The sequence below is a fragment of the Pristis pectinata genome, chromosome 6 (assembly GCF_009764475.1).
Source record: "Pristis pectinata isolate sPriPec2 chromosome 6, sPriPec2.1.pri, whole genome shotgun sequence".
Taxonomy (NCBI): Eukaryota; Metazoa; Chordata; class Chondrichthyes; order Rhinopristiformes; family Pristidae; genus Pristis; species Pristis pectinata.
The window spans coordinates 13480040-13506861 of NC_067410.1; the positions used below are offsets into that span (position 1 = coordinate 13480040).

The 26822-nt window shown below is 42.1% G+C and overlaps 1 protein-coding gene across 6 annotated transcripts in view; it reads right to left on the reverse strand.

Moving 5' to 3' along the window:
- LOC127571321 (copine-9-like) overlaps positions 1-26822 on the reverse strand; it is a 324183-nt gene that overhangs the window by 54812 nt on the left and 242549 nt on the right. For 5 of the 6 annotated variants that reach the window (XM_052017597.1, XM_052017598.1, XM_052017600.1 and 2 more), the window contains 4 exons: positions 19375-19478; positions 12688-12792; positions 11885-11926; positions 478-553 (listed from right to left, as the gene is read on the reverse strand). In XM_052017597.1, the coding sequence (XP_051873557.1) occupies positions 478-553; positions 11885-11926; positions 12688-12792; positions 19375-19478 (327 nt within the window). Of the gene's footprint in view, positions 1-477; positions 582-11474; positions 11483-11884; positions 11927-12687; positions 12793-19374; positions 19479-26822 lie in introns of all 6 variants that reach the window. The other variant, XM_052017599.1, reaches the window with a different exon arrangement.

The window sequence follows — 26822 nt, forward strand, 5'->3', positions numbered from 1 at the left end:
ATTCAAAGACAGAACATCTCCTAATATGTTCATATTATATTCTATTGCTTGCAATTTTAACATGCAGGTTAATATCTGCCTTACAACAGCCAACAATATACGTATATACAGTATATATGGCAAATTTATACTTGCCGTAATACTTTCTGGTTTTTCTAGCCTAGTGTTTTGTAAAGATTTATATTTCCCACTCTATGTAATTATAATACAGAAATATTGATTATTAATATTATTAAAACATCTTACATTTTTATCAGTCTTAGATAAAAATAAAAACTTAACCCATGATGCTTTCATATCATCCTGTCCTTTGCTTTTAGAATTGGCAAAGATGGCATGGTAAGAATGACTTTTTCACATAAGTCTACTGATTAGGTGTATGGATTAAGGATGTACCATTATAAGTTTTTTTTTCACAGTGGCTCCTAAGTGAACAGATCTCTGTTCAAGACAGAATAAGTGTTGTCCTGCACTCACCTCGTAGACGTTGAACTGACTTTGGCCTCGGGACAACTCTCTGTAACTGGTAGTGAACTCACCAATGAAGTCATGACTTGTATCGAAGATGAGTAAGAAACAGAAGAGAGAGAAAAAAACACATTAAATCTTTGAGTTTCATCTAGATTTTCATCCCACTAGTCATTTATGCTTACTCCTCTCTGTGTGAAGTACCCACCAGGCTATTGAGGTGAGATAGTCTCCCAATCTTTCCTTTGGACATTTGTGAGCTTAACACTCAGGAATCTGAATTCTGGTTTGCTCTCTTTCCTTTTCTGTCATAACTAATGCACAGGAGATTGCACTGTGAGCATTGAAATAATACACAAGATTGGAAGAAGTGCAAGTGAATCTTCACCTAGAAGTACTCTTTGGGCCTCTGGATGGTAGGAAGTGAAGAGGTAAAAGGACAGATGTTGCATCTCCTGCATGGGAAAGTGCTGTGAGAAGGGGAGTGGTCAGTGGAGACAAAAGTGTGGACCACAAGGTTGTCAAGGGTACAGGTCCTTCATTGCATTGAAAGAGGGGGGAAGGGAAAACTGTGCCTGGTGGTGGAATCTCACTGAATGTGGCAGAAGGTGCGAAGGATGGTCCATTGAATGGAGAGGCTGGTGGGTGGAAGGTGATGACCAGGAGATCTCTAACCTTGCTCTGTGCAGGAGAAGGGGGTGAGAGAAGAGTTGTGTGAAATAGATGAGATGCAATAAAATGCTCTGGTAATTACAATAGAGGGTAAGCACGTTTAATTGATTTTCAATAAAACTATCTAATTAACATAAGACACTGATTAAAAATCATATATAGGCCATCCCTGGGTAATGAACAAGTTCCGTTTTTACAGATGTTCGCAAGTTGATCTTGTCTGTAAGTTGGAAAATAAACAAAAATCACTCGATATGGCAACCATACCTCCACAGTATTGTAATGAAAGGCATCAAAAAACAAATAAGACTGATAAGAAAGAACAATTACTAATAGTGTAGGGAGAGAGGAAACTAGTTCTGCCGTATGTATGTACGTTGGTCTTTTGAATTTGATATAATGGGAGCTCGTTAGTATGTAGGGGTGTCCATAAGTCTGGTGTTTGTAACCCGAGGATGGCCTTTACTAGCTATCAACTGGCTACAAATAACTTGCTTTGCGTTGAATAATTCTTTAGATTTAATTGAACACAAGACAAATAACTGGGCAGCAGTGAGAACCTGCTGATAGAGGTAGGGGTCAAGAAACCCCAATATAGAGACTAGAACAGTCCACATAATTCTCAAGTATAACCCTCCAAAGATTAACATACCTGCTTTTTAGAAATGAACCCAACTGTTTTTTTTTCTACTATATTAAAGCCTTATTAATTTGCTTTGCTACTGTTAGTGATGTCTGTATCAGTACCTTTAAATCCTTTTGCTCCTGAACTCCATTCATACTCTCACCATCCAAGTAGTTTTTTGCCCGTCTCTTCTTCCAACCTAAGTGCATCAGCTGTCGTAAATTTAATGGCTCCACCTATTCTGCCATTTTGTTACTTCCTGCTCCGACCCTTGATTACATCTTTTGCATTAACTACCTTGGCCGATCTGGTGTCATCTGTAGATTTTAAAACTGTGTTCTGAATTCCAAGTCGAAATAATTAATGTAAATTGAGGGAAAGGGCACACCAGCGTTGAACTCTGGAGAAGACCATTTCTCATCTGAGTAACTATCCTTAACTCCTGCTTGTTGTTTTCCCCTCTGCAGGCAACCACCAGACCTTGTTCCTGCACACCCTGACTGACCTTGCTTCTGCTATGTGGAGTTTATGCAAATTCATATATTTTATTCTCTCACTGGATGTGGGAAAAATTGGCAAAGCCAACATTTAATCCCATCTCTAATTGCTCTTGGGAAGGTGGTGGTGGGCTGTCTTCTGGAAACACCACTGTCCTGGTGAAGGTGCTCCCACAGTGCTGTTGGGTGGGGCTTTCGTGCCCCAGCTAATCTAAAGGAATTGCAATATGTTTTTCCAAAAAATATAGATTATTCATTAAACATATAGAAATACAGTAGGGATATGTTTCTGTCTTCATTCACTCATTGTATTAATTTATAATGTGTCAGTGTCAATAAATATTTCATCTTGAAACATTGCATCAGTAAAACTTTTGAGAGGCTGTTGCACAAGGTATTTTTGTTCCCAAACATATAATTTATTTATAAAATATACAATAATACAATTGAGACATGTCATTCAATGAACTGTTATACATTCCGAGTCAAGATGGTGTGTGAAGTGGTGTGGAGCTTGTGGGTGATGGTCTACCTGCAATGCACTTCCCTGTAGCTGTGATACTTTACTCTGTATTTTGTTATTGTTTTACCCTGTTCTACCTCAATGCACTGTGTAATGAATTGATCTGTATGAACAGTATGCAAGACAAGTTTTTCACTGTACCTCGGTACAAGTGACAATAATAAACCAATACCAATATCCCATGTCCCTCTTGCCCTTATCTTTCCGGTTTGTGGAGGTTATGGGTTTGATTTTGCACACTGATTGACATAATTCTGCTGCACTTAACAATCAGGTTTCAGATAAAGTTCCATTGTGTAGCAAATAAAACATTGAGGCAATGCTGAATTTCTAATCCGGTGTTCTGCAATTTTTCTTCTCATCTCCATGCACATTAATATTCTTTTTTAGGTGGTCTCTTGGGATTGAGGGTGACTTGCTTCCACTCTGCTTTTGTGGGTCCTGAGGTGACCGGTGAGGCCAATGTGGGATAGCAGACACTTCTACAGATGGGGCAGGGAGTGACTGACAGGATGGGTGGGTGGACAGCTGGTGAAGTGGTACACTGGCTTCTGTATGCTCGCAGCGCATGGACTCAAGGCCCTGAATGCTCCTTAGCCATCTTTGCATGCATGTGAATCATCATCTGTTTTACTTCACCTCTCCATCCAGGCCTTCCTCATTCTTTTCCCCTTCCTCTGAAGAGGTGGAGGGTGCAACAAAGATTCACAAATCTCATTCCAGTCTGAGAAAATTCTTATAAGGGAAGGCTGGGCAGGTTGTTCCCATCACTAAAAAGGAGAAGTTTTTGAGGACTGTTCTGATGGAGGTTTTCAAGGTCATGTGAAGATTGGTTTGGAGAAATGTGAAGAAAATGTTGCCTACTATGGTAGAACATAAAAATGAAATAGTCATTGATAAATCTAAAAGTGAATTTAGAAAACTCCTTTTCCCAAAATGTGGCAAGAGAATGGAACTTGCAGTTTCTCCTCCCTGATGTAATTCCAGCATCCAAAATAGCAGGCAGCACGAACTGTTGTTTAATCTTGGCATTGTGACTGTTTCCTGGTTAATGGTTAGAGAAGAGGGAGCAGTCCACAGAAACTCAATGGGTGCCCTAAAAGGAATTCTGTACTTCAAGGAAGCCAAACTCTGCTCAACTGAAGCTGCTCAGAAACACTGCATGTGCCATTTGCTTAATAAGCTTGTGTGGTGCAGAAAGCTTGATGTGGGTTGCTTGGATCAATCAGTTAGCACAAGAGTGCCATACTACGCTGACCTTCAGTTTACTAAGAAGAGATGAGCTGGTTCCAGGAGCCTGCTTGTCATTTGACAACAGACAATGCAACTGTACAAAAGCCCATCTTGTAGAGGCACTGAAGGTAGGTCTTCTCCAACTTGTCCAGCTCATATGAGGAGAGTGAACAAACACATGTCATAGCGACAGGTTCACAAATAATTTCTTAGGTGTTACTGCATCTTCATTCAGCAGCTTACTGACAGCCAAGCTGACCAGTTGGTACTAAGTTGTTACTAGTTGATTGGTTAATTAACAGCAGCAAATAAAAAAAAGTAGGTATAAGCAGAGCGGCCATTTTGGGAGCAGCCCTTGTGTGAGGGGGCCAGTGTTAGAGTGGAGCACTTGAGGCTTTGGCTCAAGAGGCTTCGTCGAGAGGAGGCGGAGGCTAAGGTAAGTCTCTGGTAGGTTTCTTTATTTCTTTCTTTGATCTTTCCTTTAGTGCCAGGCTAGAGTAGTTAGAATGGCTCCAGGGTCAGTGGTGTGTTGATCTTGTGAGATGTGGGAGTTCTGAGAGACCTCCAGTCTTCCTTACAGCTACATTTGCACGAGGTGCATCCAGCTGCAGCTCCTTACAGACCATGTTAAGGAACTGGAGCTGCAGCTGGATGACCTTCGGCTCCTATGGGAGAACGAGGAGTTCATAGATAAGAGTTACAGGGAGGCAGTCACTCCTAAACTGCAGGAGGCAGGCAGCTGGGTGACTGTCAGGAGAAGGAAGGAGAATAGGCAGGTTGTGCAGAGTAGCCCTGTGGCTGTTCCTCTCAATAACAGGTACACTGCTTTGGATAGCATTGGGGGGGGGGGGGGGGGGAAGGGGACGGCCTACCAGAGGAAAGCCGCAGTGACCAGGTCTCTGGCACTGAGCCAGGTCGTGTGGTGCAAAAGGGAAGGGGGGAGAAGAGGAGGGCGGTAGTGATAGGGGGATCCATATTAAGGGGGGGGCAGACAGGATATTCTGTGGAGGTGAGACTCCTGGATGGTATGTTGCCTCCCGGGTGCCAGGGTCAGGGACGTCTCGGATCGGGTCCACAGCATTCTGAAGGGGGAGGGCGAACAGCCAGAGGTCGTGGTACATATTGGTACCAATGACATAGGTAGGAAAAGAGATGAGGTCCTGAAGAGGGAATATAGGGAGCTTGGTAGGAAGCTGAAAAGCAGGACCTCAAGGACCTCTGGATTGCTGCCTGTGCCATGTGCCAGTGAGGGTAAGAATAGGATGATTTGGCAGATGAATGTGTGGCTAAGGAGCTGGTGCAGGGTTTCAGATTTGTTGATCATTGGGATCTCTTCTGGGGAGGGTACGACCTGTACAAAAGGGACGGGTTACACCTGAACTGGAGAGGGACCAATATTCTTGCTGGCACGTTTGCTAGAACTGTTGGGGAGGGTTTAAACTAGTTTGGCAGGGGGATGGGAACCCAAGTGATAGGTCAGAGGTTGGTGCATTTAGTGTACAAGTAGATGCAGAGTGTGGAAAGACTGTGAGGAAGGATAGGCAGTTGAAAGGGCAAAATTGCTGTCAGTTGGATGGGCTGAAGTGTGTCTACTTTAATGTGAGAAGTATCAGGAATAAGGCTGATGAACTTAGAGCGTGGGTAAGTACATGGAACTATGACGTGGTGGCCATTATAGAGACTTGGCTGTCACAAGGGAAGGAATTGCTGCTGGATATTCCGGGGTTTAGATGTTTCAAAAGATACAGGGACAGAGGTAAAAGAGTTGGGGGAGTGGCTTTGCTGATCAGGGACAGTGTCACAGCTGTAGAAAGGGAGGATGTCCTGGAGGGATCATCTACTGAGTCAGTGTGGGTGGAAGTCAGAAACAGGAAGGGAGCGATCACTCTATTGGGAGTATTCTCCAGACCCCCAATAGCAGCAGAGACACTGAGGAGCAGATCGGGAGATTTTGGAGAGGTGCAAAAATAACAGGGTGATTTCAACTTCCCTAATATTGATTGGCAGCTCCTTAGTGTAAAGTGGATAAATGGGGCAGAGTTTGTTAGGTGTGTCCAGGAAGAATTCTGACACAGTATGTGGACAGGCCGACTAGAGTAGAGGCCATACTGGACCTGGTACTAGGCAATGGTTTCAGATCTCTCGGTGGGAGATCATTTTGGAGACAGTGACCATAACTCTTGACCTTTACCATAGCCTTGGAGAATGATAGGAGCAGATGATATGGGAAAGTATTTAATTGGGGGAGGGGGAATTATGATGCTATTAGGCAGGAACTTGGGAGCGTAAATTGGGAACATATTTCTTGGGGAAATGCACATCGGAAATGTGGAGGTTGTTTAGGGAGTACTTGCATGGGGTTCTGGATTGGCTTGTCCCATGAGGCAGGGTAAGGATGGTAGAATGAAGGAACCATGGTTGAAAAGAGATGTAGAATATCTTGTCAAGAGGAAGAAAGAAGCTTACCTAAGGTTTAGAAAGCATGGATCAGACAGGGCTCTGGAGAGCTGCAAGGCAGCCAGGAGGAGCTTGGGAATGGACTTAGGAGAACTAGAAGAGGGCATGAGAAGGCCTTGATGAGTAGGATCAAGGAAAACCCCAAGGTGTTCTACTTGTATGTGAAGAATAAGAGGATGACTAGAGTGAGGGTAGGACTGATCAGGGATAAAAGAGGAAACATATGCCTGGAGTTGGAAGAGGTAGGGGAGGCCCTTAATGAATACTTTGCTTCAGTATTCACCAGTGAGAGAGGCCTTGATGTTTGTGAGGATGGAGTACGACAGGCTGGTACGTTAGGGCATGTCGACGTGAGGAAAGAGGATGTGCTGGAACTTTTGAAAAACATTAGGATAGATAAGTCACAGGGGCCGGATGGGATATATCCAAAGTTATTACGGGAAGCGAGGGAAGAGTTTGCTGCACCCTTGGCGATGATCTTTGCATCCTCACTGGCCACAGGAGTAGTGCCAGATGATTGGAGGGTTGCAAATATTGTTTCTTTGTTCAAGAAAGGGAGCAGGGATAACCCTGGGAATTACAGGCCCGTGAGTCTTACTTCAGTGGTGGGCAAATTACTGGACAAGATTCTTAGAGGCAGGATTTCTGGGCAATTGGAGAAGCACAGGCTGATTAGGGACAGTCAGCATGGCTTCTGAGGATAGGTTGAGTGAGACAGGGCTTTTCTCTTTGGAGAGGAGGAGAATGAGACGTGACTTGATAGAGGTGTACAAGATGATAAGAGGCATAGATCAAGTGGACAGTCAGAGACTTTTTCCCAGGGCGAAAATGGCTGACATGAGGGGGCATAATTTTAAGGTGATTGGAGGAAGGTATAGTGGGGTTGTCAGAGGTAAGTTTTTTACACAGAGAGTGGTGGGTGCATGGAACGCACTGCTGGCAGAGGTGGTGGAGGCAGATACATTAGGGACATTTAAAAGACTCTTAGATAGCCACATGAATGATAGAAAAATAGGGGGCTATGTGGGAGGGAAGGGTTAGATAGATCTTAGAGCAGGATAAAATGTCGGCACAACATCGTGGGCAGAAGGGCCTGTACTGTGCTGTAATGTTTTATGTTCTAAGTTCCACAGGTAATCCAGGTTGTTGCAGGACAGCAATGAAAGCAACGTTAGAAGCCACAACGTTGAGGTGATTACAAGAGTAACCGACATTTGGATAAAATGCAGTAAATTTGTCAGATAGCATGATGTCAAGGGATTTATTTATACAATCATCCAATGAAATGAGTGCTGCACAATGCATGTTTGCATAATAAAATTTGCAGAGAGAAAATTGGCTGCACTACAATTCGGAGTCAGTCCCAATTTCCAAAGTCTGTTCACCATCTGAAAGGGCTGTGACACCACAATGAAATATACACTCCATATTGTCAAAAACAAAGTCAGAGCATGGTTCATTAGAAACAATTACTTGGCTCTGCGTCCCCTGTGATCTGTGAAATATTCATGATGACTTCTAAATCTAAATTTGGTTCAAATATAACTGTAACCAGGAGCTGCCATGTCATGCTGTGTGGGAGGAAGGGGGTTTTTGCTCTCTGAAGAGGCTGCAGTTCTCTTTATAACAGTTGTTCCCAGTGTCCAAAACCACAGGCAAAATTTCACACAAGAATTTTAAAGGGACACTGTGGTGTTGACTGAAAGAAAATGAATGCTGACAACAATGGGATGTTATTGTGTTGTGTCTTACTAAAGTGAACAACCTGTAACTTTAAAATAAGCAGAAGGGAATTGGTATGGCATTGTCGACATTGTTAACCAGCAAGGAAACCAATCAGGTTTGAATGGGCTATGATGTTGCCATGGTAAATCACTCTGCAAAATATTGCCTTGTTCTAATATAGAGCAAACTGACGTGCAAACATATTTAATCAAAAGCTAAAAACAAGATGTGAAAGTAGTCTTGACAGAATTCTAACTGTGCTGGTGTAGTTGCAGCCCATGTTAGTTTTACTGAGTCAAAGACATTCTTGTCCCTTCTGACTTCACAACAGACCACCACCCTAAATGTTTTGGATCTTTTATTGAACTATGTCATAGCATTGCTAATTGGGTTTCCCAAGACCCTAAAATACCAGTTAAAGCTGAGAGGAGGGAAAATTAACTTCACCACCTTGGTGACAGAATCATTATTACACTTTTAAAATGAGACTTCATATATAGGCAGTTTCATGGGCCAAGTAAAAAGGTAGGCCCAACTGAAAATAGTCGTGGACCGTTAAAAAAAACAGCTCAGGCTAACTCAGCAATGGCCTGTACACTCATGCAGTTTGGGGACATAGTCTGGTACTCGGTGCACCCTTTATCAGGATCATAAAAGTGGTGCAGCACTTAAGTTAGAGTTTAGATAAGTTTCCCACAGCAAATGATAATATAAGACCTTGCTTCTGCTGCTGCTTCTTGTATTGGAAACCAGCTCCATTCAAATACATCTTCAAAACCCTAGGACTCACATCCAAGTAGTTAAAAAAAGGATGAGAAGTATTTTTTTAAAACTCCCAATAGTTAAAGGGCATTAATCTTTGAGCAGTGTGAAAGCAGAGGACTGAATGAATATATTATTGTGTGACCCAATTATTGCAGATGGTTATTTGTTTCATTTTTAGATAGCTTTCAAAATACATCTCATGTTGATTAGCACCACAGGGAACTTGGGATGCAGGAAACAATGAAATCTTTTGAATTTCTATCACAGCCCCATAGCATAGATACTCCCCAACGATTTACTCTGAAACACAACTTTAGTGGGAAAGAATATCAACAACCAGATCTGCTGACAGAACAAACAAAATTCATTTTCTGATTTCTGTCATTTCCATATTTCTTTCAGTGGTTGAGAAAAGTGCAATTTGCTTTCTTAAGGGATTGGAAGATATTTTTAAAAAATCGGTATTGCAAAGCTCTGTCACCATTTATTGTTCCACTGCTTGATATGGAGATGGCATATTTCCTATAGATTTTTGTAGTAGATGTTACAAATTTGTGGTCTGCTGCAGAACAATCAGTTTAATGATCTGTCATTTCTGTGGTCTCCCACTCTGAATTTCCAATGCCTATTCTCTTTACTCAAGGCTGTGATCCAAGAGTGCAAATTCATGGAATCACTAATTGGGTGTTCATGCCGGATCCTGGAAAGAACCATTCCCACTCCCCTATTCCTTGACCGCAGCCTAGCAAGTATTTTGATTCACCAGAATTTCTCTGCTGAATCAGCTTCCACCACTCTTTCAGACAGCGTATTCCAGATCATACCTATTCAGTGTGGTGAAAAAAATCTCCTCATCTCCAACTGTCTGTTATCTTCTGAATCTGAACCCTATTACCGGCGGGCACGGTAGTGTAGCGGTTAGCGTAATGCTATTACAGCGCCAGCGACCCGGGTTCAATTCTGGCCGCTGTCTGTAAGGAGTTTGTACGTTCTCCCTGTGTCTGCGTGGGTTTCCTCCGGGTGCTCCGGTTTCCTCCCACATTCTAAAGACGTACGGGTTAGGAAGTTGTGGGCATGCTATGTTGGCGCCGGAAGTGTCAGAACACTCCCCCAGAAATGCCCCCAGAATACTCCACACAAAAGATGCATTTCACTGTATGTTTCAATGTACATGTGACTAATAAAGATATCTTAATTACTGATGAAAACAGCTTTTCTGAGCCAACTCTATCAAGACCCCTCATAACTCTGATAACCACTAAATCTCCCCTTAACCTGGTCTCCCCTTAACTTTCAGTGGCCACTCTAGATTACTGCACATTCCTCAGTTTGGAAGCATTCCTAATAAAAGTTGCACACTAATTAATGTGACGAAGTCCACTGATTCACAGTGAAGGAATAACCAAAGTCTTCTGGTACACAAGAAATATACTGGATCAGTCTCATTTTTAGATGGTAGTCCTGCTTGTCCTATGTGGGTTTTATCCAATGAGGTGAGGTTCTGACCACAACAGTTTGTTAATACAGAAGCAAAATGTTAGCAGCAGGTTAAAGGGGAACGTGGCGTCATAGAATAAAATCACTCTGGTGCCTCTGGAAACACCAGGAAAATTTGGATTGATATCCACCAGACTAAGTTCAGTGAGTGTGGTGATTTAAATGTCAAATATATTGTTGCCCCTGGCAATGCATGACAGCCTGTTCTGCCATGCCCAATGTTCAGTGTTGTAACCACCTTGGCAGATGTTGGCCTTTTTATGACACCACTCTGTTGCCTCGTTAGAACATGCCTGGAGGGACATCCACACCTGCAAAAATGGGAATAAATCCTCGTCTAATTTTGTGGAGAATTAGATGGGGATCTTCGTTCTTTTTCTCTGTTTAACCATCGGACCCATGATGCAGAAGTGGAAAACTATTTTGAGTTTCTTGGTAATTTTCGCCAGCATTTGGAAAATCAAACATTTTCATTTTCCACAAAATATAAGAGATATAAGATATTTATTTATTAGTCACATGTACATCGAAACACACAATGAAATGCATCTTTTTGTGTTACTGAGAATGAGCTGGGGGCAGCCCGCAAGTGTCTCCATGCTTCCGGTGCCAACATAGCATGCCCACAACTCCTAACCTGTATGTCTTTTGGAATGTGGGAAGAAACCGGAGCACCCGGAGGAAACCCATGCAGATACATGGGGAGAGTGTACAAACTCCTTACCGACAGTGGCGGGAATTGAAACAATGTTCTTAAACAGCACCGTTCACAGTCAAATAAAGTGATGACAACTGATAGCCACCAGTAAACAGTCCATTAGACAATTAGTACAGCTACAATCAGTATGACTATGTCTAAACCTGAAACAAAATGTCTGCAACTACCCTACTAATCCAAGAACATGCTTCCTGATATTCTGTTCCCTGTCTTGGGTAGGCATAACAACATGAATTAATTGAATTTTCTTTTCCTTGATAAAAACAGAAAATGCTGGAAACACTCAGCAGGCTAGGCAGCATCTGTGGAAAGAGAAACAGATTTAACGTCTCAGGTTGCTGATATCTCATCTGAACTCTGATCAAAGGTCATCAACTCTCTTTCTCTCTCCATAGATGCTGCCTGACCTGCTGAGTATTTCCTTCATACTGAAAGGATCTGCCATGGGAGAATGTACATTGGAGGAGAATCCCTCCTTGAATAGCTTTCAATTTAGCATCAACAACCTTGGTTATTCAGTTCACTTACCTGGTTATTCAGTCAAGGACCCAGGTGGGTGAAACAGTCCCACAGATAGGATAGGGAAATCAGTGAAAGGCCAGGAAAGTAATTTTAAAAACAAGCATAAACTAGTATTTGATGGATAACTGCAATTCAGTGTCTACTCTCTGCAGGTCAGATGAATTGTAAGGGTTCATTCTTACCTGCCATCCCGATCCCAGTCATAGACATCCACCTTCACCGTTCTAAAGCAGAATGGCGAAAAAACACACGCTTGATATTAGAACATAGAACACTACAGCACAGTACAGGCCCTTCAGCCCACAATGTGATGCCGACATTTTATCCTGTTCTAAGATCTATCTCACCCTTCCCTCTCACATAGCCTCCTATTTTTCTATTATTCGTGTAAATGTTGACATGCTGCCATGGATCCAGTTGCCTTTAGTATTTAATTTCCTTTTAATATTTTTAAAGATGACATTTATCTTGAATCTGAAATAAAGAGGACTGGATCTTTCAGTCAAATGATGAGGCTAATGGAACTTGTTTACATGGGAATTGGACAGCAATAATCAACAGCTCACAGGGAAGACTACATATCAGTGGGCAATGCTGGGCCAGCTCAGAGCTGACCAGAAGAAAGGGCAAGAAGAAGAAAATATCAAGGGGGAGAAAGGTAACAAAAAGGAGTTTAAAGAGAGGGCTTTGCAGGGTAGGGTTCAGGAGGTCAGAAACAATGGTCAAATGACCTGAACCGGGTTGGAAGGTTTAGAAAAGTCAGGGGGGCTGTGAGCAACTTGGTGCATTTTGAGGGATGGGAGGGTTCGGCAAAGATGGGTGAATTGAGCAAAGATTGGAGTTTTGGATGAGTTGGTGAAAGGTTGATAATGAGACAGGGAGGGGAGGAGGGTAATGTTGAAGCTAGCTTAGTTTAAACCCACACAATATTCCATAAGATCTGACTGCTGCTCAGTAATTACAGCGGCCTACTTCATATACTGACCTGTCATAGTCCCCGTTGCATAGAGCTCGGACTGGGATGGTAAACGGCTGCCAGACTGGGTTCAGTGTATTCTTCACCACTTCAGTTTTGTGGCAGATGGTAAACCTGAGAGAGGGAGGGAGCAGGAGAAAGATACGTGCATAGTGATAGTAAACCTGGGAGAAAGAGAGACGACATGTAGGGACTACCAGATAGGGGTAATGTGGTTGCAGGGAAGAGAAAGAGAGCACACAAGGAAGGGGGCAGGATAATCAACATGAGAAGAGGGGACAGAAATATGAATGCAGAACAACTTTTCTGATCTCTTGTAACATCATAAATATTCTTAAAAATAATCTGTTCATGACGAAGCAACATGGAGGAAGCAATTCTCCCCTCAGTTATAGTAAACTGAGAGAAACAGAGGGAGAGATAGATGGAGAAAGAAAAGGAGAGAAAGGGGAAGATAGATAGACAGAGAAAAAGATAAAGATAAAGAAAGATAGAGAGAGGGATAGAGGAAGAGAGAAAAAGAAAAACAAAGAAAGAGAAAGGGAGGCAAAAAGAAAACCAGTGGGTGGGGGAGAAAAAGAAACAGAGATAGATACAGAGAGAGGAGGGTCAAATTGAATCTGAGAAAGATCTACCAACACAGAAAAACAAGCCTAAAGTTTAATAGTAAACCTGTGAAGTTTAAGGACCTTGATGGTGTTCATTCCCTCCAACACTGGCACGACATTATCACCAGAATACAATAACTTGCCAGTGATATCTTTGACAGTGCATTCAAAACTAAAGATAGACAATGCAGACTAAATGACACAGTTCATAAACCCTTGAAAGCAAAAGGCGGTAAGGCATAAAGGACTTGGGGTTCATAAACGGAGGCACAAAGTACAAAAGCAGGGAATCCTTACGTAGAACACTGGTTAGCTCACAATTGGAGTGTTGCCTCCAATTCTGGTCACCACTTTAGGAACGATCTGAAGGACCCAGAAAGATTGCAGAAGAGACTTACAGAAGAAACAGGGATGAGGGATTCCAGATATAAACCTAGACGGATTAGTTGGGGTTGTTATAGTACAGAAAGTTGAGAGGAAATTTCACAGAGAGGTACAAGATCAATACTGATTTAAATTGGGTTAATAGAAAGAGGCAGTTCTAATTAACAAATGACTCAAAGTCCAGATGGCACATATTTAGAATTTTGGGCAAATGATACAGAGGGGCAAAAACTCACAGAGTAGTTCAGATCTGGAACTCACTGACTGTGAAGGTGCTGAGAACAGTCCATTAAGACCATCAAAAGGGAAGTGAATGCACGGTAAAAGAGTAGAGGGTTAGGACTGACAGGATTGATCTATCAGCAGCCAGGGTGGACAAAATGGACTGATTGGCTTCCTCCTCTGCCATAACAATTCCATAGTTCTATGGTTTTCCAGTGATGGCAACATTTTGTGAAAGGATACAGCATGGTGGGAACATCCCTGAGAGTCACAAACACTGCATAAAGTGAAGAACTTTACAAACATGGTAATAATCAAAGCTGAGAAACTAAGGTGCAAATCCAGTGTGACTTTACTTGATAAAGAGGGAAAGGGAAACACAGTGCTTATAAGCATGACGGAAAGAGAGACATGGAAATAGTGACAGTTAATCTTATGCAAGATACAAACAGTAAAGCTAACTTAAGGAAGAGAATTATAAAAAGGGAGAGAGATCCAAACACGGTGAAATTCAGTCCCTGTAATTTCATGTAAATTGCAGGTGCCTTGGATTGTATGAATATTTCATCAATGCTATGTATTACGAATTCTGCAGACAGAATGAAGCCTGAATTGCAGCTTCACATAGGTATATATGGCGCTCTCAAGATACAGGGAGAACTCTGGTATGTTTTACAATGTGAATCATTCAGTGTAAATTTACAGCATTCACCCAATTAAGTCCTTTGATACTGATAGGAAATAAAAATCGATGGGAGAATAAGAAAAAAAATTCTGTGTTTCTGTAAGATTTGAGTGTTTGAAAGCAAGTATCAAATACCTGCTAGCTGTACATATTTTTGGTGATTATGTTCTGTATTTTAACACTTAGTTTGTATTTATTTTTATTGTCAGGAACAGGAAAGGGAGAAGAGACAGAAGGGTAGATTTTCACCCTCACTGCCTGGGTGTAAATTTGATCTTTATAGAATTTGATTGATCAGCATTTCTTAGACTTCGATGATAGCTCAGGCAACATTTCTAATGAGCAAGGTGTTGCCATCTGAGGGATTAGTGGATACAGAATTAATGATAGTGAAAAAAGAATTACAGGACTCTGGAGAAAGGAATTCGCTGCACAGCTCCACCAAGGGGGGGTGAGGCACAGGTGATGGGACAAATGGCCTTCTTTTGTGCTATATCGATCATAAGTAGTGATAAAGGTTTATCCCGGAGTTTCAGTCCAACATAAATTTCGAAAGATTCTTTTCAAAGGATTTCCAAAAATTTCTGTTCTTGATTTTGATATGGAAAATTCCTACTTTGGAAGGGAATGAGTATTTAATAGCAATGCACCTTTACCTCTGAATCCAGCCCATGTTAATGGCTGGCTGTAATGGTTATAAGCAAATTGAATTGGAGATGAGTAGGAAACAATCCCTCAGGGGTACACGGTTAGAACAGAAAATGTAGACACATTGACACTAAACTAGCAGTCTAATGAGCTAAGCCTACTCACATACAGGGGTCAAAGTGGAGTGCTAAAGTGTACTTTCCTGAAATTAGAAATTAAATCTATTATTTTCAGCCAGAGTAAAAGGCACTTTACACTATATCGAATGAAAATGGCAACTGAAAAGTAAAAAAAAATAACTGGAGATAGTGGAAATCTGAAGGAAAACAGATAACGCCGGAAATACACCACAGGCTGACCTGGAAGTATTTGATGGGGCAGCGAAGGGGGGTATTACATTGCCTCCACACAGGTGACCATTTCTGAGGCTGATATCCCTAGTCCTCGAGACAATAGATTTGTATTGAGGGAAATTCATGAGGACTAATTTTTTCCTGCTCTAGAGTACAACTGCCTCCACTGTTGAAGTTTGTTACAAGATTAAAGATTAAAAATAAGGTACAAGATTAAAAACTAACATGAATCTGAGTGAACCTTGGCCAATCTGAACCCAAAGACAGAAGTATTCTGATACCTAACCCAACACATAAATTGGATCTGTTTCGTTGATAGTTTCACACTGACGTTTCTGAAATCTCTTCATTTTTCCACAGTCATGGCCTCCCTTCCACCACAGTTGACGGGGTCCTCAATGGTGTCTATTCTATTTCTTGCATTTCTGCTCTCATCCAGAGCAAGGGTAGAGTTCCCCTTCTTTTAGGGTTCACTTTCCACCCCAACAGATCATCCTCCATAATTTTGATCACCTTCAAGGTGACGTCACCACCTGAGACATCTTCCCTCCCCTTTCAGCACTCCAGTGGGATCATTCCAGCTGCAAATGCCTGGTGCGCACTTCCATCTCCACCAAAACCCACTCTCCTTCTCACAGCACCTCATGCATCCACAGGACATGTAACACCTACCCTCTGATCTCTTCCCTTTCCACCATCCAGGGGCCCAAATAATTCTTTCAGGTGAAGCAGAGATTTACTGTTATCCCTTCCAATGCAGTGAACTACATACCGTGCTCCCTACTCACAATGTGGTCTTCTCCACACTGGAGAAATCAAATGCAGATTGGGTGATCCCTTTGTAGAAGTAGCAGTTAGCGTAACGCTATTACAGCGCCAGTGACCCGGGTTCAATTCCTGCCCCTGTCTGTGAGGAGTTTGTACGTTCTCCCTGTGTGTCTGCGTGGGTTTCCTCCGGGTGCTCCGGTTTCCTCCCGCGTTCCAAAAGACATACAGGTTAGGAACTGTGGGCGTGCTATGTTGGCACCAGAAGCGTGGCGACACTTGCAGGCTGCCCCCAACTCATTCTCAGTAACTCAAAAAGACGCATTTCATTGTGTGTTTCAATGTACATGTGACTAATAAATAAATATCTTATCTTTTCTATTCATTCTGCTAGCATGACCTTAAGCTTCCAGCTGCCTATCATTGTAATTCTCCATCCAACTCCAGCCTCCTTTACGATTCCAATGTACGCTTGAAGAAATAGCACCCCATCTTTCCGGTACATACGGCCCCATGGATTTAGCACTGAATTCAAGAATTTCAGATAACCAGTTTTTCCAGTCTGTGTTAGAACTGGCCAACTTGGATGAAGAATCATCAACTTGAAATAGAGTCATAGAGCCATGCCGACCAAGGTTCCCATCTAAGCTGGTCCCATTTGCCCATGTTTGGCACATATCCCTCTAAACCTTTCCTATCCATTTATCTGTCCAAGTACCTTTTAATGTTGTTATTGTACCTGCCTCAACCACTTCCTCTGGGAGCTCATTCCAGATATTAGCCACTCTCTGGGTGAAAAAGTTACCCCTCAGGTTCCTATTAAATCTCTGCCCTCTCACCTTAAACCTGTGCCCTCTAGTTCTTGATTCTCCAACCCTTGGCAAAAGAAAGACTGTGCACATTTACCCTATCTATGCCCCTCATAATTTTATACACCTCCATAAGATCACCCCTCATTCTCCTATGCTCCAATGAAACAGTCCCAACCTGCTCAACCTCTCTCCACAACTTAGTCCCTTGAGCCCCAGAAACATCCTTGTAAACCTCCTCTGCACTCTTTCCAGCTTAATGGTATTTTTCCTATTGCAGGGTGACCAAAACTGAACAGAATATTCCAAATGCGGCTTCATCAACATCTTTTACAACTGCAGCATAACTTCCCAACTTTTATACTCATTGCCCTGACTGATGAGAGCCAGTGTGCCAAAAGCCTTCTTCACCACCCTGTCTACCTGTGGCGCCACTTTCAGGGAACCATGTACTTGTACTCCCAGGTCCCCCTGTTCTACAACACTCCCCAGGGCCCTGCTATTCACTGTGAAGATCCTACCCTCCTTTGTCTTCCCAAAATGCAACACCTCGTACTTATCTGAATTAAACTCCATTTACCATTCCTCGGCCCACTTACCCAGCTGATCAAAATCCCTCTGTAATTCCTAAGAACCATCTTCACTGTCGACAACACCACCTATTTTGGTGTCATCTGCAAAGTTATCATGCCTTGTACATTCTCATCCATATCATTGATATAGATGACAAGTAGCAATGGGTCTAGCACCAAGCCCCAGGGAACACCACTAGTCATGGGTCTCCAGTCCAAAAAATCAACCTTCCACTATCACCCAGTGCTTCCTAGCTTCCTATCATCAAGCCAATTCTGTATCTAATTAGCTAGCTGTCCCCGGATCCCATGCAATCTAACTAATCTAATTAAATTAAACGTCTAACTAAGCTATTTAATTAAACGCCTAACTAAATTAATCTCTTCTAACTACACAATGTGCATGTCCCACCATTCTCAGCACATTCATGTGCCTATCCAAGAGACTTTTAAATGCTTCTATCATATTTGCCTCCACTACCAGGTACCTATCACCCTCTATGTAAAAAACTTGCTGTGCACATCAACTTTGAACTTACCTCCTCTCACCTTAAAGGCATACCCTCTAGTGTTAGACATTTCACCCCTGGGAAAAAGATACCGGCTGTCTACTCTATCGATGCCTCTCATAATCTTATAAATTTCTATCAAGTCTCCCCTCAGTCTCCGCCGCTCCAGGGAAAACAACCCAAGTTTGTCCAACCTCTCCTTATAGCAGATGCCCTCTAATCCAGGCAGCATCCTGGTAAACCTCTTCTGCACCCTCTCCAAAGCCTCCACATCTTTCCTATAATGGGGTAATCAAAATTGAATGCAATACTCCAGATGTGGCCTAACCAAAGTTTTATAAAACTGCAACATAACTTCCCAACTCTTGAACTCTGTGCCTCAATTAATAAATGCAAGAATACTGTACACCTTCTTTACCACCTTATCAAACTGTGTAGCCACTTTCAGGGAGCTACAGACTTGGACCCCGGGATCCCTCTACACATCCACATCCTGCCGTTAACAGTGTACTGTCTCTTTACATCTGATCTCCCAAAGTGCAACACCTCACACTTGGCAAATTAAACTCCATCTGTCATTTTTCTGCCCATATCTGCAACTGATCTATGTATATCCCACTGTGTCCTTTGGCAATCTTCTACACTATCTACAACGCCACAAATCTTTGTAGCGTTTGCGAATGTTCTAACCCACCCATCCCCGTTTTCATCCAAGTCATTGATATATATCACAAACAGGAGAGGTCTCAGTGCGGATCCTGCCAAACACCACTAGTCACAACTCTCCAGCCAGAATCAGTCCCAAGGATCACTACCCTCTTGCCTTCTATGGGCAAGCCAATCCTGAATCTAAATGGCCGTCACTATGGATCCCATGCATCTTAACTGGTCACTTGACAATATAATGGAATGGTAAATGTGCTGTGGAAGGACAGAATGAGTAACAGATTGATCTGAATGAAAGAAAATCTTTGTTTTTTTAGGGAGAAGTGTAACATTCTGAGAAGCCTAAAAATGTACTCAAAAATGTCCCTCTGTGTTTGCTGGTTATTATCTTATTTCATTCTGTTAGGCTTGAAGTAAGTGGATATTAGTTTGAAATGTGTGGAAGCAATAATTGACATTATAAATGAGTACTTACGTTCCATCTTCATTGCTCCGATAAAAGACCAAAAACGGATCCGATTTCCCAAAAAAATCCTTTTTATCCAGCTTGTTAGCACAGAGCTGCATGGTTGCAATGTCCTGTGAAGCACACAGTTTAGCATAAAAGTTATATCCATACTGATCTCCAGCACAGAAAGAGACTGTTGCACATTTTTGCTTTGTACAATCCTTCTCCCATCTCATATTACCTCATCCAATCAACATAACCTTCTATTTCTTTCTCCCTCATATCATTAACTAACTTTCCTTAAATGGTTCTTAAGCTTCGTGGCTCACCCTTCATCCTTCAGCAACTGGGTCCAATTGCCAGTCTTTGATACTGAGATAACAGTCAGTTCACTGAAATGGCTACTAACATTTCAAGAGCTCAGTGATTATTCTGTTGCATCCTGAACATCCTATACTTAGGGTAGGAAATGAATGTAAAGTAGGAAGCTTTCCCTTCACTATAGAAATGATGGGGAGGCTTGGGAGAAGGTGCAGAAGAGTTCACCAGACTGTTGCCTGGAATGGAGCGTATTAGCAAAATGGAGTGGTTGGACAAACTTTCTCCGAAGTGTCAGAGGCTGAGGGGCAACCTGATAGAAGTTTATAACATTATGAGAGGCAGAGATAGGGTAGACAGAGTCTTTTTCCCAAGATGGAAATGTCAAATACTAGAGGGCATAGGTTTAAGATGAGAGAGGGAAAGTTTAAAGGAGATTTGTGATGCGAGCATTTTTTTTACACAAAGAGCCTGGAATGCACTACCAGGGGAGACGGTAGAAGCAGGTACGATAACGACATTTAAGAGGCATTTAGACAGACACACGAGCTGGTGGGGAATAGAGGGATACAGACGATGTGCAGGCAGGCCGGATTACTTTAGATTGGCATCATGGTCAGTGCAGACATGGTGGGTCGAAAGACATGTTCCTGTGCTGTGTTGTTCTCTGTTTTAAATTAATTAGGCATAAAAGTGAAAGGAAAAGAAAGGAAAAGCAAAGAATTATGGCAATGGCAGTTGAGGATAAATACAGAAACAGCGGGAAGCTGATGTAACATTACTGCTTAAAAAGAAATGGACTTGTCAGCCTCCATTGACTGGGTGATAAGCTTATAGAAGACATAATCCAAGAGAAAATTAATACCCTCAGTGCATTTACTATTTAATTCCGGTGTTGATGCAAATTGGATTTGCTTCTTGCTGGCAATGCAATTAGGGTTCAATGAGTCTTGAGCTTGCACTTGAAAAAAAGGAACAATTCCAACTGTGTGCATTTTCAAGTCAGTTTAAACTTTTACATCACATTTACTCTCTGTGAATGCAAGGTAAGATCAGCTTTACACTGATGCCAAACGGGGAATTGAACTGGAAAAAGCAGAAGAAGGGTTGATTTGGGATAGCCTCTCAAACATAGAACATTACAGCATAGTACAGGCCCTTCGGCCCACAATGTTGTGCTGACATTTTATCCTGCTCTCAGATCTATCTAACCCTTCCCTCCCACATAGGCCTCCATTTCTCTATCACTCATGTGTCTATCTAAGAGTCTCTTAATTGTCCCTAATGTATCTGCCCCCACAACCTCTGCCGGCAGTGTGTTCCATGCACCCACCACTCTCTGTGTAAAAAACTTACCCCTGTCATCCCCCTTATACCTTCCTCCAATCACCTTAAAATTAAGTCCCTTCGTGTTAGTCATTGTCGCCCTGGGAAAAAGTCTCTGACTGTCCACCTGATCTATGCCTCTTATCATCTTGTACACCTCTACCAAGTCAACTCTCTTCCTCCTTCTCTCCAAAGAGAAAAGCCCTAGCTCACTCAACCTATCCTCATAAGGCATGCTTTCCAGGAAACATCCTGGTAAATCTCCTCTGCACCCCCTCTAAAGCTTCCACATCCTTTCTATAATGAGGTGACCAGAACTGAACACAATATTCCAAGTGTGGTGTAACCAGAGTTCTATAGAGCTGCAACATTACCTCATGGTTCTTGAACTCAATACCCCGACTAATGAAGGCCAACACACCATACGCCTTCTTAACAACCCTATCGACCTGTGCAGCAACCTTGAGGGATCTATGGACCTGGATCCCAAGTTCCCTCTGTTCCTCCACACTGCTAAGAGTCCTGCCATTAACCTTGTTTTCTGCCTTCAAATTCGATCTCCCAAAGTGTATCACTTCACACTTTTCTGGGTTGAACTCCATCTGCCACTTCTCAGCATAGCTCTGCATTCTATCAATATCCTGTTGTAATCTACAGCAATCTTCTACACTATCCACAACACCACCAACCTTTGTATCATCAGCAAACTTACTAACCCACCCTTCCACATCCTCATCCAAGTCATTTATAAAAATCACAAAGAGCAGGGGTCCCAGAACAGATCCCTGTAAAACACCACTGGTCACTGACCTCCAGGCAGAATACGGTCCTTCTACCACCACCTTTTGTCTTCTATGAGTGAGCCAATTCTGAATCCACACCGCCAGGTTTCCCTGGATCCTATGCCTCCTGACTTTCTGAATGAGCCTTCCATGAGGAACCTTATCAAATGCCTCTTTTTGATGAAGTAATAGTTTACGTATTTGTGGACATTATAAGGTGCCACATTCTGATAAAATTAAGATTCATAGTATTGAAGGAAATGCATGTATAGGAGATTATATTGAAAACAGAAAGCAGAGGATAATGATTAACAAATGTTTTTTTTCCAGACTGAAGGATATAAACAGTGGTGTGTAACAGAGGTCAGCTCTAAGACCAGTGTCTAATGAGGCACTATTCCAACATTTCCAAATAGCAGAACTCAACAGGCTCGATTGATTATGAGAAAGATTAGCTGTGAATTTTAGCATGCATAGAATCTGCCATGAATACCAGATATTCTTTACTACAAAGAACTCACCTGATATGAAGAAAAAAAGACAGATCATATTTATAAAAATCAAATTTTAGTGGTGAAAGAGTAGTCTGATCTAAATTCTATCAAAATGGCAAGGTAAAGTGATAAAAAAAATCAACTGGATTGGAAGATTTAAAAATAAGGGCATGAAGTATGAAGTACAAAAGCAAAGATACAAGCTGAATCAATAGACAGAGCACAGCTTGTGTTTAGTTTAGGGAGGATGCCAGTACCTTGAAGAAGGAGCAGAAGAGATTCAATTAAATGAATGACTTCTACTGGTCAATGAGTTGTCACCTGATTGGAGAACATCCATTTGAGATCATCATCAGAAGAATTCGAGGAGAGGCTAGCAAAACACATTTTCACTCCATTGCCTGACCATTAACATACTGGTGTGTCACCATTAACCAGAAGCTCAGTTGGACCAGAAAATAAATACCATGGCTGAGGCAAGGTATCCTGATACGTGACTCAACTCCTGACACCCCAGAGCAGAGTGATGGAATACTTTCCACTTGTCTGGATAACTGCAGCACCAATAACTCTCAAGAAGCTCAATGCTATCCAGGACAAAGCAGCCCACTTGATTGGCACCACATCTGCTACTTAAACATTCATTCCCACCTCCAACAATGCACAGTGGGTGCAGGGTGTGCAATTTACACAATACACTGCAGTTTTCACTCAGGCTGCTCCTAGAGCACCTCCCAAACCCACAGCGTCCACCATCAAGATGGTAGTGGGTGCATGGGGAACAGCACCACTTGTAGGTTCCCCTCCAAGTAGGACAGTGTGATGGTCCTTGATTGTCACTGGGTTTAAATCCTGGAACTCCCTACCCAACAGCAGTGTGGGAGTACCTTCACCAGAAGGGAGTGCAGCAGTTGAAAAGGTGGCTCACTACCACCTTCTCAAGTGCAATTGAGGAGGGGCAATAAATAGTGGACTTGATGCCCAGATCCCAAAAATGAATAAATCAAAACTCAGCACGTACGTGGAACAGAAACAGAAACTTAGGCAGAAGATGAATTAATAAACCATTGCAAATAGACTAGATAGAGATTTTAAAATTAAGGGATAATCAAGTTGGGTAATGAGAAAAGGCAAGGCAACGTGGCTGACTGTGTAACTCTTTAAGAGAAACAGTAAAAGCATGTTGGCCCAAATGGACTTTTACTGCAAAATCCTTTCATCTGTAATTTGAAGAGAGAAACAAGAAAAGGCCAAAGAAAGTCAAAACTCACCAAGAGAAGCTGAGAAAGATCTATGAGCTGTCAAAAGCTTTCTGGTTGGTTGAGACTTCCTGTCTTTGGGCCTGGTTGTTATAACTTTCAGGGATGCTGAAGCCCACAGCGTTGTAATAAATGCTCTTTCTCAGAATTTAATTACAGTTCAATACACAATATTTCATATTAACAAAATCCCCAAAATGTGAAGTGCCATGGGTTCTAAAACCCTATCAAACGCTCCTTTCTGGTTTGAAATGTTAAATTGAAAGAAATTCTCCCAATAACCTGAGAGAAAGAAAAATTAATTTTCTTCAGGATCTGAGCAAAAGACAGGACATCTGTGTGAAATAAACAAAGGCAAGTGATAATTGGATTACGATGTTATGAAAGAGTGTACCTAATGAATTGAAATAAATGAAGTGGGAAAAGGCCGAGTTTGGAACATTAACAATTGCATCATGTAAATTGCATAGTTTGTCATACAAGCCATGGAACTTAAGTTGCTTAAATTCAAATAATGTTTAGGTGGTTGTGATTTTCGTCAGCACATCAATCTACCATCATGTTAGTAAGAAGTTTCCATATATATGTGATTATTCTGAGTTTGCAGTCAGAATGACAGATGTAAAAATAGTTTTATATTCCCAAGGAACAAAAATAAATTGCCAAGGATTTAAAATATTGAAAACAATTAATTCATTTTTCGAGATGTGGGTATCATTGCCAAGGTTGGCATATACTGCCTGATCCTTATATCTCCTTGGGGTGATGGCAGTTTGGCACCTTCTGGAGCTGCTGTAGCCCTTCTGGTGAAAGCTCTCCCACACTGCTTACACCCAGCAACAAAGAAGGAAATTTGGCTGGCAGATCAGTGACAAGCTGATCTGCCAGCCAAGTTTTTGAAGGCTACCCTTCAAAAAATGAAGAGTGATTCAGAAGCTCTTTTCTCTTCCAAAAAAAAAGTTATCAGTAAAACTAACCTAAAACTAAACTAATTATTCAGGTATACTATGCCTGCAAGAGAAAGCTGCTAAATCCAGCTGTATGTGAAGCCCACACGTAGAGACACTGAGAGATACGGCACGGAAACAGGCCACTGAGTCCGCACTGACCGTCAACCATCCACTAACACTGATCCTACATTAATTTCTTTCCACCAATATTCTATCAACTCTCCCCAGGTTCTACCAATAATCTACACAATTTACAGCGGCCAATTAACCTACCAACCCACACATCCTTGGGATGTGGGAGGAAACCGGAGCACCCGGGGGAAAGCCACACACCCATAGAGAGAACGTGTGAGCTAAACAGAGACAGCAACAGAGATCTGGATTGAACCCAGCTCCCTGGCGTGTGAGGGAGCAGCTCTACAAGCTGCACCAATTTGCCACTCAAAATTTGTGGTGGGATCTTCTTTGCTATTAAGCAGGTGGGGCCATTTGTCAAAGTCAAAGTCAAGTTTATTGTCATATGCACAAGCACATGTAAGCACAGTTGCAATGAAAAACTTACTTGCAGCAGCATCACAGGCACATAGCATCACAACATTCACAAGAAAAACATAAATCTTACATAAATTAGACAAAATTTATATAAGAAAGAACACAATTAGAACCAAAAAAAAACCCCGAAGTAATTAGGGTTGTGCAGGTTGGTTCAAGAACTGAATGTTTGAAGGGAAGTAGCTGTTCTTAAACCTGGTGGACTTCTGTATCTCCTGCCAGATGGTAGCTGCGAGAAGACGTCATGGCCCGGATGGTGGGGATCTTTGATGATAGATGTTGCCTTCTTCAGGCAGTGCCTCCTGTAGATACTACCGATGGTGGGGAGGGACGTGCCCATGATGTATTAGGCTGAGTCCACTACTTTCTGCAGCTTCTTACGTTCCTGCGCATTCGAATTGCTGTACCAGACCACGATGCAATCAGCCGGGATACCACTAAATAATAATTTGGCAATAATCCTTACAGTGGAAGAACTGTATGTATGATTTTGAGTACCTGCCAACATGGAAGTGTTTTTCTTTGGGATAAATGTGTTTTTCTGATACTGCAACAGTTGTTTTTAAAATTGTTGAGCACAAGTGTTATGCACTACTTTGAAGGTGGCAGAAATAAATTACTTTTTCCTGAAGTCAATTTGGCTTGGTCCTTCTAATCCTAGCAGCTGTTCCATACAGAATGCAGGAGCATCCGTTAGATCTAAATAGCCAAAGCCGACATAGAGTCTTCACTCTTATCTTTGACTTTCACTCATTGCCTCCTCCTCTCACACTTATTTTGAAGTCAATAAAATATTAATGCAAGCACAGACATGAACCACTTTGTGACCTCTGGGAAATGCTCTGCCAATTTCTGAGCCCTTCATAAGAAATGTTTGACGTCAGCCGTGGTCTTTAAGTGTTGCACCATCACGTCTCTTTCTATGCTCAATCAACACTGAGCGTCCGGAGGGTCAGGCTAATGAAACCCAAACAGCCTAGGAGAAATGCATCTTTAAACAACTGTCTGTTGCAGAACCTCATCTGATTAGCTGCTGAAGGGGAATTACATGTGTAATTGAAAAACATTACAATCAAATCAGCGTCAGTCAGGCATTACTCATTGAAGCTGGTAGAATTTCCACAAGAGGGAAAGGAGCTCTTTGATTCTTGAAAGGTTTGCCAATTAAAGAGGGAATTGACAATATTGGCAAAAGAAATGCTTTCCTTTTGTCAATGTGGAAAGGTCACACTGAATCTTTACAGTCTCAGCAGGGTGGAGCAGTTGCCCACAGACTCATACTTGTCAACTATCCCAATTTTCACCCCTTCTCCCAGGTTTCCTCTGCTGATTTTGGTTTATGAGAAAATATTCCTGTGCCTCTGCATTTGCACTGTAACATGTCAATGTTAAACTACTTGTCCTCCTAACCTCTTTTCTCATTCTTATAAACATGCCGCTTTCACAAAAACATGTTTCACACAGGCAGCATTGTGGCACCTATCACAGCTGAATCGACCCTAGTTCAACCCTGACCTCCAGTGCTGTCTGTGTGGAGCTTGCACGTTCTCCCTGTGACCGCATGGGTTTCCTCTGTGTGCTCTGGTTTTCACTCACATCTCAACAATGTGCAGATAGGTTGGTTAATTGACCACTGTGAATCACCCCTGGTGTGCAGGTGCATGGTAGAATCTGGGTCGGGAGGGTGCGGGGGTTGGAGATTGTTGATATGAATGTGAGGAGAATAAAATGGTAATTGTAGGATGAGTGTACATGGGACCAAAGCACATTAATGAAGAGGAATTTGGTGTGAAT